We start from the raw sequence: 13,714 nt of genomic DNA, 5'->3' as shown, positions 1-13,714 counted from the left end.
AACCATTCACACTCACATTCATACCTATGGACAATTTGGAGTTGCCAATTAACCTAGCATGTTTTTGGAATGTGGGAGGAAACCGGAGTACCCGGAGAAAACCCACGCATGCACGGGGAGAACATGCAAACTCCACACAGAGATGCCCGAGGGTGGGATAGAACCCTGGTCTCCTAGCTGTGAGGTCTGCGCGCTAACCCCTAGACCACCGTGCCCCCCGCCTGATCATTTTGACCACCTTTAAAAAGACACAAGGGACTTTTCCACTTGCTGAAACGGTTGACCTGGCTGATAGGAGCTGCTGAGAGCAAGGGTGGGGTGTAGTGGAATGATTCTATGTCTGCATCACGCTTCATCTCAGGAATGTTCGCAGGTTCCTTTCCAGGACTGCTGACGTCAGGAGTGGCCTTGGATTGAAAACAGCTAGTTTAGAAGTAAAATGACATGCAGATGGCTTTTATGATGACATGTGTTACTGTAAATAGAACTCGGATTTTATTCTCTTAATTTAGAGTTGTTGTTTTGTTTTTTTTAATCCCCAAAATCACTGACACTCTTGCATTCTCGGTTTTCCCACTGAATCAGTGAAAAGCACATCTCTGTGAAATGTGAGCAAGAATAGTTGGTTGATCTTTGCGGGTGCAAGGTCACTGACAATTTGTCTAAAAATGATCCGAAGAGGTCCTCGGTCTATGTACGATTTGCATTCCTACAACAGCGATTTAAGTCACTCTTTACTGTAATGCGGGACTTACGTATATGCAGTATGTCCACACACTGATATTTTCAAAAATGTACAATGTTTGTGTTCAATGTTTTTTTGGTGTACCTCGTGTACGTCTTTACTTAGTAGACCAGTGGTGTTTTTCTCCTTCAGGACATTCCAAATAGTTGTAGACTATGACAAATGTTTGTTTAATGGTTCTGATTGACTTACCATCTTCTCTCAGGTTCACAATTGCTTTTTTTTCACCCGTAGTCAGCTCTCTGGTTTTCATGTTGTTTTCATCTCTAAATGCAGTCTACACAGGCAAAACCTCTCCTACTTAATCTGAAACATAGACATTCAGTGCTATTTCATGGTTTAATAAGTCGTGCATTAGGGCCATAAAATTGTTGGAAAAAACAAAAACAAGAAAAATATTGTATTCTAATGAAAAAGTTCCAATTTTACAAGACTTAGTATGAGGAAAAATAATGTTATTTTAGTGTAATAAAGTTTGTAGTTGGGAAAAGGGTTATATTATGGGAATAAAGTCCAAATATTGTGGCAATAAAGTCATAATATTAGGAGAAAAAAATGTCTGAAGATTATTTATGAAGAAAGTTGGAATATTTGGGGGAAAAATATGGAAAAATTGGGTTTTTACCAATGTCACAAAGCTGAGATGCAGTTTTTTCCTGAAATATATACAACTTCTTTGCATATATGCATGTGCTGTGTTACAAAATATAGTAGCCCTCGCATCCTTTCATTTTTTGGCACGTGGCATCCATCCATTGGAATAATTTTTCAAAAATCGAATAACCAGGGCAAAAGTCCCAGACTTCTTAAGAGCAACATTTGACCGTTTAAGGCCACTGTAGTTCTCTGTAAATATACTTAAACCAAAATGATATATCCATACCTGGCGATCCATAAATAAGCTCAATAATCTGAAAAACAATACTTTCAAAACATTATAAAATACAGTCCGATATATATTTGTCAGCAAGCACCGCACAGTGTCTCGACAGCCCCCAGTTCCCGTGTTGGCAGACTAAATAAGCAAAGGTCTGATTTTGTCTGCTCACATTGAGACAGAATCAACATATCAACTTTTTCAATCAGGAGAGCAGACAGCACTCCTCATTTTACAGTAACCTACCTTACATAAGTCCGCGGCAAGCAACACATCTGGAAATCGACTATTTTCAACGTCAGGCCGCAGATTGCCCTGGGCAAAAGCTTCACAAATGGACTATACATTGTACAGAGACATATAATATTATACGCATTATACAACAAAAGGTTATTGTATCTTTATTGTATCTTTTATCAGAAAAAAACATTAGTTTTTTTACGTTCTTTAGTAATATGCAGTAGAACATCTGTACTTTTCAGTAAAATATCAGTTCTCAACAAAAAAAAGGGAGGAAAAAGGCTTTTTGGGAAAAGATACAAATTTACCCAAAATGTCTAAACAACTATGCCACAACATAAACAACCCAAAAAATTGTTGTTAACATGAAAAGAAACATTTTATTTACAAATATAACACCATGAATTACCTACAATTTTCACATTTGGCATGGTTTAACACCATGCCATACACGTTGTGTATGTATGTATGTATGTGTATGTATGTATGCATGTGTGTGTGTGTGTGTGTGTGTGTGTGTGTGTATGGATGTACACTACCACTCAAAAGTTTAGGTTGTGCATCGTTTTTCTGTCCTCGTTAGACCCAAGGACCCTTGTGCTGCCCTCTGAAGGGAGTAGTTAACAGCATGGTAAGAGATTTTAGTTTTAGTGTAGTTTAGATTTTTAGATGGCTTTTCTAATCATCTATTAGCCTTATAAAATGATGAACTTGGATTAGCAGCCATACCAGGAGATTGATGCAGAGGACTGACAGTTGTTGATAGTAGGGCTCTATGCAAAAATGTAGATCCTTCTTTGAAAATTATTTGATTCATTTTAATTGTTTGTGAAATGGAAACAATTTGTCTGTGAAATGCATGAAAATTAGTTATTCTTTGGAAAAAAAATCCCAAACTTTTGAGCGGTAGTGTATGTATGTATGTATGTATGTATGTATGTGTGTGTGTATGTAGTATTTATATATCTATATATATGTGTGTGTGTCCTCAATGCGTAACGTAATCTCAACGCCACAAGATTCATGATGTGCTGTCACTCACAATGTATGTGTGTGTGTGTGTGTGTTGGTTGGATGGATGTATGTATATATGGATGTATGGACCCCAAACCCAACCCTAACCCCCTAACCCCAACCCCCTAACCCCAACCCCCTAACCCTAACCTCCTAACCCTAACCCCCTAACCCTAACCCCAACCCTTTCTTAGTATGTATTTCCATCTAGTGGTCACTTTAATGTACTGCTATTTCTACTTGGTATGTACTGCCATCTACTGGTATGTACTGTTTATTAAGCACCAACTACCGTATAGTTGTGAGTGCTGAGGAATAGAAATAAAGGTTTTATGCTGTGAAATCATGATGGCTGACTCAATGGGCCTCCATCTCATTGTAGTGTGCGCATAGGCACGTGCCACATCATCAGACCAAATCAAATATCTCAATAATTTTATTGCATTGGTAGGATGCTCACAGTCCTCAGATGAGCAACAATACAAAGAAAAAAGATGACCTAACACTGGAACAATCAAAAATAAAAATTACACATTTGCTACAGTCCATCCCTAGACATTACTTTTTTTATATTTGCATTCCATTTGAGTTATATAAAATAAAATAACCAGAACCAACAAGAGATCGTTTGTATTCTGTATCAAAACAATTAAAAAAATAAGAGGCTTTATGTTCCAAATCTTTCAATGTTATTCAACATATATAAATCATAAAGAGCAACAATTCCAAGTACAGAAGTTTTGATGTTGAATTGCACCCAATGTGAGCTTTCATCCTCCCCAATGCAACCAACTGTGCTGATTCTGTGCAAAACTTGTTGGGTTGGTGCAACATCTTCTGTAGTAGAAAGTGGTGCATAGTCATGCTTGACATGTTCACAGGTAACATGCACAAACATCCACGTCATGTACAGTCAGAACTGGATCCAAGACAACGGCAGAACTATTTACACTTCATGAAAAAGAAGGAAGACTTTCATGGTCATGACCTTTTGTCTTTAACTACACATTCGACTGATACCAAGACACACATTCTGCTTAAAAATAGATTTTTTTGTTTTTTGTTTTTTTGTTTCACAGTCAGTGTACGCGGTTTGGACAGGACGTTACAGGGACAAAAATAACAAGTATTATTAACTTTTTGGAGAGAAACCACTTTCCCAAGTTCATTTAAACATTAAGCAGAATATCAACAATACACTGCCAGACTAGAAAAAACTTTTAACTATTCAAATGTAGACATTTCATACATGAAAATCATGCTGCCAGACCGAACAATGTTGTATGTGCAGTATCTCACTAAAGTGAATACACCCGTTACATTGCAGCAACTACTTTTTTACAGTATATCTTCTCAAGGAACAATACAAGAGAAATTAAACATGAATGTACAGATCAGTGGTACTCATGGCCAGTTGGACTCATTAGGGTGATGGGTGTTGGATGGGTTTGTTTGCAAAACAAATGCTGAAAAAATTACTATATGGTAATGATTTGATTTGATTTGAAAATACATAAAATACGTTTTTTTCCGGTATACATCACATATTACAATTCACAATTCCAAATGGGCAAAAGAAGTCGGAAGAAACAGAGCGTGTTCAATTCTACACCCTCTTTGTTCCACATTACTAATACATTGATTCACTTCCTATTCAGCATGTGCCAGTTCTAAAATAACATAAAAAAAACATACTGTCATCCCCCATTTATTGCATCTAACTGCTTCCACACCACAGTATGATGAGTGAATTTGTGTTTAATTATTTTATTTAGGACAGCAAATCTATACTGATGACTAACATGAGTTATACCAAAGTTACATTTCTATAGTATTGTCCCTTGAGAAGATATTGTAAACTATGTGGTGTGTACTAACGTGTGGGAGACACCTTATGTATCATTTGAAATATTAACGGGGTAATTTTGATATGGAGAAAGGTTAGTCCCAAGTCCCAAGAGATAGCTCATGATCAAGCTAAAGTCTGAGCAGAAAGTAGACCTCTGGTTCTGATGAAAAGCGTGAGACATCCGAAAGGGGAAAAGAGTCATCGGTAGAGTATCGATCTGCCTGTTGATGGTTGTTTGCGTAGCGTAATGATGTACAAGTTCCCTCAGTCCCTCCGTCTTCCAGTTGGCCTAAGTACCCTGTGATGTAAGAGCCAGTCGAGTGTCTGTTAACAGCAGGGTTTTGCAAGGCTGGTTTATTCCTCAAAACCACGTTGGTGGTGCTATCAGTGCCAAATCGTGGTTTCAGAGCTTCTTGCTGTCTTTCCCGGGCACGACTGTTGATGTGTCGTACTCGGCTTTGGCTACGGGATGACAAACGACGAGTAAGAAGTGGAGGGGAGTCGTCAATGTCCTGGGAAGTAGGGGGATCTATGCTTGTCATCAGTGGGAATTTCACCTCCATTTCTCTTTCTGTTTCTACGTCCAGACTGACCAGTTTACGCAACTGTTCAGTCAATGGATCACAAGACTGCGAGTGGAGAGTTCCTCCTCCCACTGTGGTTCCCATCTTTTTTTGTTTCCTCATGTGTGGAGTGATAAAACTGCGACTAATGATGTGATATTTGCTCTGAAAGTTACATGAAATGTCCTCAGAGGTCAGGTCTCCCAGGGACTTGGACTTGCATGGGGTGTTGACTGCAGAATCAGCGTTCGTCAACTGGGTAACAGTCGATAAAGAACGCTGAGTTGAAATCTTTGGATCTCTGGTGTCAGACTGCACTTGGATGCCAGAAACCCTTAGGTTCCATGAATGACTGGGAATCGAAGACTGGGTTTGGAAGCAAGTTTGAGAGTTCGAAGAGGGTGCAATGTCACCATAGTCCGCATGACTGTACAACGTTTCACAATCTGAAGAAGAGGAAAAGCCTGTAGACGGACTTAGCACAGAGTGAATCGGAAGACTTTCAGAGGAGAACCCATCACGGATGGTGCTTTCATGCGCTGTGGCTCTATAGCCTTGTCTTCCTGGATGAAGGTTCCCATTGTAGCCTCTCTGTGGTGTGAAAGATCTGTTATACTGAATAGACATTGGAGTGTTTTGAGGACTCGGGTAGTCGTTGTGACTTGGTAGTCTTGATCTCGGGGGTTTAGAGTCTATAGGTCTGTGGATTAGTGGAGACTGGATGCCGGATTGGTGATTCATAAGCTGATGGGCACTCTGTGGGGAGGCACATTGTGGAAACATCGGGTACTCTTGCAGAGGCTCACGATAAAGAAGATGATGTTTCTGTTGGGAGTATTCCAGGGTGCACTCGTTTTGGTAAATAGCGTTCTGTTTCGTAGGACTTCGTAGAGTCTTCCATGTATGTCTTAGTGTTGGATCATCATCAACATATATTTCCACCTCTGTGGTGGAGTTGTTTCTGGATGAGAAATTACATCTTTGATTAGTATTCTGCTGTTCTTTACTTATAGGAATGGGCGGGTCAAACACTTCCTCATAGATACTCTCCTCAGACTCCTTGGGATCTTCATTTTGTCTTCCCTTTGTGGGACTGTCATCCCAACAGATCTTATTGTGTCCATACCCTAAACCGTGAAGCACATTTATGGGCGAGGAAGTCATCTTATCTGCCTGAACGTGACCTGTCTGATTCTTCAGATTGTACACAGACACAGGTGAAAGCATCTCCTCATCCAGAATGGTGTAGACCTCCTCAAGATCAGCAGTTTCTGGACTGGAGAAGAGGCCTGTGTCTCTTTTGGAAATCTCACAAGATGAAATGGTGAAGTGGTTTGTTTCTAAAGGAGATGTTTTCTTGGCTGGAGACCTGAAATCCTGTGGCTCACGAGGAGTGGGAGGCAAAATTGTGTAGTGATAACCAAGGGTATGATCATGAGAGGGGCTGTTTTGGTCAGTGCATTCAAACCGACCAATCTGAGCAGATATAGAGCCTCGTGGGTCTTGGTCATTGCCTAAGGACATGGCGTCAATAAGTCTGGAGATGGCGCTGTCATTCAAAGAAGTAGGACTCTTCACATCATGGTCCATGTTGACCGGGGAAAGAGGAGGAGCCGTGGAGGAAGGAGCAGGGGAGGAGGACACTGAAGCTGCAACTGTGAACATTGTGCTGGTTGAAGAAATTTCTGGTTTATCCGATATACTTTGGTTATTGGTGATCCCTGCAGATTGGCTCTTAAATTGGTTGACTCGATTGTTACCTGCCTGGTAGTTGACATAGTCATCCTCATTTCTTATGCTACCTTCACCGATAACCAGATAAGAGGCCTCCTGTGGCTTGTTGAGATCCTTTTTCCAATTGTTGTAGGTCTTAGAAGGGGATTGGACCTTTTCCCCATTCGAGGCTGAGGGATTTGTGAGAAGATCCACAGAGGAAGACCTTGGTCTGTTGAAGCAGAAAGTTCCTGTGGATGCAAATATTTGAATATTAACAAATATTATGATAGACAATTCGATTTGATGCAGGACACAAAGCCATCCAACCAATAGCAATGACCATAATTAACAGGCCAGCCAATACAATGCAAACCACAGACAGATGGATCACCACGTACGACAGAAAATGGGGCTTTGGAGAATCCATGTTTGCAAACATCATTTTGGGTAATGGTATTAATAATCATGGGATCAAAAGGGTACAGCGATATATTCCTTATAACACTTTCAAATGTCCCCATTCCATGACATAGTACCACTCGTCTCACCTTGAGCTGAGTCAGTGGGTTTTCCACCTTCAATTAGGACTAAACCACTGCTTCTCTGGGGTGAGGAAACGAAAGGCAGCGGGGACTATACTCATAAAGTAAAGTACTTTCTTCAAGTTTGACACAGTGTAAGCAGAATAGCAAATGGTGAGCCGAGTAGGTACGATGAATAGAAAAGGGGCAAATCAGACTACACCAGGAAGATGCAACATTGGTATGTTTTGGGGCGATGCAACCTTCAGACAAAAGGTATTTTAGATTACCTGCAGGAACATCCTAGTCAGTTCTCTACTATAAAGAAGGACAGGGAATGAAGATGAGATAGAAAAGGCAATTTTAAGGCATCATGGAGAGCAGGTGGTAGTCAGTCAGTACTTGTTAAACTGTTAGTACTTAAAGAAATTAAAGCAGAAGGATTAGAGAGCAGGTTAGATCTAGTAATCATGTATGAAAAGTAGTACAGTACAGTGAAAGCAACACAATCCTAGAGATTTGTATTCGTATTTCAAAACACATACTGTAGGAAATGCAGAAAATAGCAATAATCTATTAACACATTTAGCAGTTGTAAATTTTTAAGTTAAATTTTAACATACTAACATACTAAAATATATACAATTTGAAACACATTGGTGAGTCTATTTATATTATTTAACACGATACATCATACTTTGCCGCACACATTCCCTTCTTATTATCATTATATTATTATTATCATCATCACTTTAGCCATATTACATAGACATAAAATACATAAAGTCAATTCATTTTCTTTTGCCATCACTTCTAAAAAAATTTAAAAAAAAGAAAAGCAAAACACGAGAGTGTGGTGTTAATCCTTCATATCCTAAATACGAATACGATATGCTGAAGACTCGTTCAGCGAAAATTCATCCTGCAATATTTGAGGATTATTTTTTCCCAGAAATATTTGATGGAACTCCAAATTGTTAAGACTTTAGGGCAGGGGTGTTCATACTTTAAAAGGCTAAAAATATAAAAAAAAATAATAGACATTTTATATGTATTTAAAGTCAACTCTGTGTTAGCTGACAAAAAGCATATTATTATTTATTAGTATCAACATTTCAATTTATTGTTAAGAATGGGATATTTTCCACTCTTTTATGGATAAATAATGCACTTGTTCACAAGGCCATCAATAGGCCTTTCACTGGGATACACACACACACACACACACTGAGGGGCTGTCCACACGGAACAGTTTTCAGGTCTTATTGGCAAAGTTTTTGTTATTTATTGTTTTAGCCACGGATGCTCTGATCGATCTGCTACCAATAAGTCGATTTCTTTGAAAAAAAATCACGTGATTGACAAATACTAACAAATGCTTTTCAACGGCGATCGTACTAAAGCAGCCTGAAGCGATCACCGCAGGCAGTGTACTGTCCTGACAAAACACCTGCCGATGTTGTAATGATAATGGTAAAATAACAACATTTCAAACATAAATGGTAGTTATAATACAATATGTATAGTATACGATGTGCGTGTTAAATACCCACCAATGATTGCGTCTGCCCCAATCTCTCGCTGTTCCTTGTCTCCAGAGCAAAGGGTGAGTTGTCCTTGCAAAAGCCTGTCTAAAGGCATGGAGAGGGGTCTGTGGGTGAGGGGGTGTCGGGTTTGGGGCTGTTTTTCCACCGCTGGCTCCTTCCCTGACACGCCCTCCACCGCCGTCTCTAGGCCTGCGCTGTTCTTGTGGTCTGACATGGATGCCACAGACTCAGACAGCGCCATTTTCGTCTTCTTCCGACCCTTAGCCGGAGCACTGGCTGTGCGTCGGAGGAGGTGATCACTGATAGAACGCTTGCGAAGACCTGCAGCGGTGGTATCCACAGAGGACTTGGAAGAGCGGTTGAACAAACCCCGAATGCCTCGCAGTTGATTTCCCTGGAGAACAGTGGTAGAGAATAATAGGGAAAACTAGACTGTGATTTTTGTTACCGGAATGATTATCATTACTGTCTTCCATGCATTTATATGCACTGCCAATAGATGACCCCCTTATGTCACAGCAAAACATGTAAAAAGTCACATGTGGGTTATGAAAGCATGCAAAATGAAGCTTTCTATGTGACATACAAACAATTACCGATGAACACAAACTGCATTTTGTATTCATGCATTTACTAGTTGGTGCAGCACCACACATCCAGATACCTTGTTAGATCCTAGAAAGTGCATTATGGTAAAGCTGGGATTCAGCACTAGAGGACTCCACTAGAAAGACAAAGGATCCAAGTGGAGAGGCACACTTTTGAGAAAAGCGCATTCCCCTCAGGGCAATATATTGAGTCAAGTGGCTCATGTGGGGGGTGGGAGGAGGCCCACTTTACACTCACTTTGCCATAGACGTCATGCACTGACACGTGCACAAAGATGGATGCCTCAGTAAGCCCCTCTAGGTAGACATGTCTGTAACCTGGCGAGAGATTTAAAAGGAAAGTGAGGCCAAGAAAACAGCAGAAATAACCCCCCCCCCCCAGGAGAAGACGTCAAACAAATCAACTCAATACATAAATGCACCCTGCAGCTGTAAGAGGAAACATTTATTTAAAAGTGATAGCATCTCTTGTGGAGTCTGTCTAATTGAGTGAACTATTCAAGCTATGACGGGCCCGCCAGTGATTATTTGACAAGCAGCATCCTCGCTACAAAGTTCATGTCAATTGCTCACATTTTCACACGCAAACAATGAAGAATCACAAACCAGGCATGAGGCTGCTGAAGGCAACAGTCCGTTGACCGATAAAGTCTCGCCCGATGGGGTCATGGTCCCAGACGAGGAAACGCACCAAAGCCACCTCAGCCATGTGAAGCGTAAAGGACAACGTCTCCTCCCATACAGGGTTGAAACCTGTGGAGAAGATAAAAATAGTCTATATACTTTTTAGGAAATCTCTCCAAAACTGTTCCTACAGCACAAAAACCACTGGCTGCATTTAATTCGTTGATCTGACTTTTGAACCCACCGGTATCTATAGATCTATATCTATAGTGGAATATACACTACACACAGCCAAGTAATGAATCATGAAAAAAAGCTACAGTGTGTTAGTGTATGGAACGGCTGGAAGTTAATAGCCTGAAAAGGTTGCATGCTACACAGCGAAAAGGTCAGGAGATAATATCAAGGCAAGACAAGACTTAAATGATGTAACAACATGGCTATAAAAAACAAACAAAAAAAAGGCCAGAGGGGTGAGTCATTTGAAGCGAACCAATGAGAATAATGATCAATTCGTGTGTGTATCTACCCGTCTGTCCATCTATACGTACCATTGTCATCAACCACTCTTGTCTGCTCCTTGCAGCAGTCAACAGGCAGACCAATGATCTCCACTTCCACAAATGGATCAATAATCTGTAATAATAATAAAATGATCCGTTAGTCACGTAACGATCAATACCTTGAGTTTTTTTCTTTTTATTATTAACAAAATTTTACATGAAGCATGCCTGCAAAGTCTTGTTGTGTAGAACTATCAATACAAATAATGTATAATTCATTCATTCATTTTTACCGCTTATCCTCATGAGGGTCGCGGGCGTGCTGGAGCCTATCCCAGCTGTCTTGGGGCGAGAGGCAGGGTACACCCTGGACTGGTCCCAGCCAATCCCAGGCCACATATAAACAAACAACCATTCACACTCACATTCATACCTATGGACAATTTGGAGTGGCCAATGAAGCTAGCATGTTTTTGGAATGTGGGAGGAAACACACGCATGCACGGGAAGAACATGCAAACTCAGGTGTCCTCGCTGTGAGGTGGCCTGCACGCTAACCACTCGATTGCCGTGCAGCCAGAATATAATAAATAATATAAATGTCTAAATAAGACTATTTATTTTATGGTGCAAATCAGTGCTAACAAATGACTACGACTTTGAATCTAATTAATCATTATTATTCCCCATTTGTAAATATGTCTGATATTGACATGATATTGATATTGCATTTTATTGACATAAAGATTAATCAACAGGATTACATATTTGATGGTACTTGAATGCAGCAACTTGTGCGCAGTGAATGATAACAATATCTTATTGTTTTTTTCTTTTGTCTTTCCATTCATTTAGCCCACTCATACATGCACAATAAAGATGCGGTGATGATCGGAGTGCCGGTGAACACATCAGGAGGTCGTGTAGCGGGAATGACGGACTGTAAGTCACACTTTTTTTCATGGTTTGGCTGATCCTGTGACTTTTACTCCGAGCGACATACAGTATACGTGATATGTTTTATTTTCTCACCGACAGCCACGAGAGGGCGCTCTTGGTTTGTGTGCCAGTATCTTCTATTCTTATCACAACATACAATGTAAACAACAAAGAGAAGACCACAAATACCCCCCCCCCAAAAAAAATATCATATTTTGCAAGTTACAATTCTATATATATATATTATATATCTATATAATGCTATTCACATCACAACAGTCACCTATTTAGCGTGCTGTTACAGTTGCAGTTACAGATTAGATTAGATTAGATTAGATTAGATTAGATTAGATTCAACTTTATTGTTATTGCTCATGTCACTAGTACAGGGCATATCACCTCGTACTCCGGTACGGGACAAAAAAATTAATAAATAAATAAACAGCTTAAACTATATTAGGAAAGCAGGAGGTGAACAAATGTAACAGTTACTGTTTGTAAAAATACCAGATGGAGGGGTAGGATTTAATAAGCTTTGCTTCTTCCTACTCCTTTTGGACATGTGGAACTGGGAACTGGTTTATGTGATGCATTCAATTGTAATCTGATGCATGTTCAAATGAAATTAAACCATTACCATTACCAAATAATACATGTAGAATATATGAATGTGTGTGTGAATACCTCCCCACGGTCCCCCAGCATGGAATCCGGAGGTTTGGGCAGCTGCTGTCCACTAATGACCTTAAGAACAAGCTGCTTCTTGGGGTAAGCTGGGAGTGGGTCATCACTAAATGGGTTGAAAGTCCCTGCAGGGGATGCAAGACATCACAACTTTAATGCACGCCAGCACTCAATGTTCCCTTCTGTGCAGACACAGGGACTAAAGTAACATGACACTAAACGCAGCATTGTGGGACCTGAACCATCCTTTGGCTTTATCACCTCACAGTGTATTTAAATGACATTTCAATTGTATAAATGTGTGTTGCAGTACCTTTACACATGGGTGGGGGCTTGAGGACGTAGCCGATACCTCCATTCACCATGAACTTTGACCTGTTAAGCTGCATCATTCGGCCCTCAGTCTGGTAGTTTAGGGCCACTGAAAGGAAAAGATGATTTAAATCAACTTGAATGAATCATGATTCGGAGCACACGACAAAGTGTCGCTCTTTTGGACCACATGCTGATTCATTAAAAGCAAAGGGTCTCTAATTGCGGCTGTAGGAGATCTCTTCATGTATGTATTTTTTTATTAACTCCACAATATGACAGTAGCTGCATTTGAAACATGATGAGTTGTAAGCATCCTGCAGCTTTATCTACTTCTGCATGCGATTCCAAGTGTTGGCTGTGCTACTCAATTGCCAGTGTGATATGTCATGTTTCAAATGCAGCTAGTGTCCTATTCTGGAGTTAATTAATTAAATAAATAAATACATGAAGAGTTTGCCTACAGCCACAATTAGAGACCCTTTGCTTTTGATGTCTCAATATTAGGACTACATTTTCATAATATCACTTTTTTCCCTCTTTTTCACCATCTTTCTTCACTCCCCCCCAGTGAGGACAAGCGGCATAGAAAATAGATTTTTCCTTCTTTGTTCTTCTTTTCCTTATTTTTGCTTTTGTTTCTTTCTTCTTAAATTATCTTTGGAAATGTTCTTTTCAGAATATTATAACTATATTCCCATAATATTATATAATATAAGTTTTTCACCAACAAAATTTTCCAAAAATGGTAACTGGATTTTGTTTTGTTTCCACTATATATATCTACTATTACAAATTTTAAAAATGTATACATTTTTTACTTACTACTTACTATGCTGCTAAAATTGCATTTTACCTCATACTATTTGGAGTTAATTGTCATTAATTTGTTCCTTGTAATATTTGGACTTTATTCTTTAAAATTACAGCATTCTTTTAAATGTTTTGGCTTATTCCCATATTTTGATTCTC

General features: G+C 39.6%; 1 protein-coding gene and 1 long non-coding RNA gene across 9 annotated transcripts in view; one reads left to right on the top strand and one right to left on the bottom strand.

Annotated features, from left to right (window-relative positions):
- The window catches only part of LOC131134349 (uncharacterized), a 40,155-nt gene that overhangs the window by 10,671 nt on the left and 15,770 nt on the right, over positions 1–13,714 (top strand). The window contains exon 3 of one of the 2 annotated variants that reach the window (XR_009131386.1): positions 11,663–11,749. This is a non-coding gene — a long non-coding RNA (uncharacterized LOC131134349). Of the gene's footprint in view, positions 1–11,662; positions 11,934–13,714 lie in introns of those variants that run through there. The other variant, XR_009131385.1, reaches the window with a different exon arrangement.
- Positions 3,069–13,714, bottom strand: part of plch1 (phospholipase C, eta 1) — a 53,675-nt gene continuing 43,029 nt past the window's right edge. For 4 of the 7 annotated variants that reach the window (XM_058079508.1, XM_058079510.1, XM_058079509.1 and 1 more), the window contains exons 16-23: positions 12,744–12,851; positions 12,431–12,555; positions 10,856–10,940; positions 10,287–10,433; positions 9,919–9,998; positions 9,737–9,796; positions 9,079–9,466; positions 3,069–7,252 (exon numbers count right to left, since the gene is read on the bottom strand). In XM_058079508.1, coding sequence (XP_057935491.1) covers positions 4,854–7,252; positions 9,079–9,466; positions 9,737–9,796; positions 9,919–9,998; positions 10,287–10,433; positions 10,856–10,940; positions 12,431–12,555; positions 12,744–12,851 — 3,392 coding nt within the window. In that variant the 3' untranslated portion in view covers positions 3,069–4,853. Of the gene's footprint in view, positions 7,253–7,815; positions 7,844–9,078; positions 9,467–9,736; positions 9,797–9,918; positions 9,999–10,286; positions 10,434–10,855; positions 10,941–12,430; positions 12,556–12,743; positions 12,852–13,714 lie in introns of all 7 variants that reach the window. The other 3 variants (XM_058079512.1, XM_058079511.1, XM_058079507.1) reach the window with 3 other exon arrangements.

The sequence above is a fragment of the Doryrhamphus excisus genome, chromosome 8 (genome assembly GCF_030265055.1).
Source record: "Doryrhamphus excisus isolate RoL2022-K1 chromosome 8, RoL_Dexc_1.0, whole genome shotgun sequence".
NCBI lineage: Eukaryota > Metazoa > Chordata > Actinopteri > Syngnathiformes > Syngnathidae > Doryrhamphus > Doryrhamphus excisus.
This window is presented reverse-complemented; position numbering and strand designations above follow the sequence as displayed.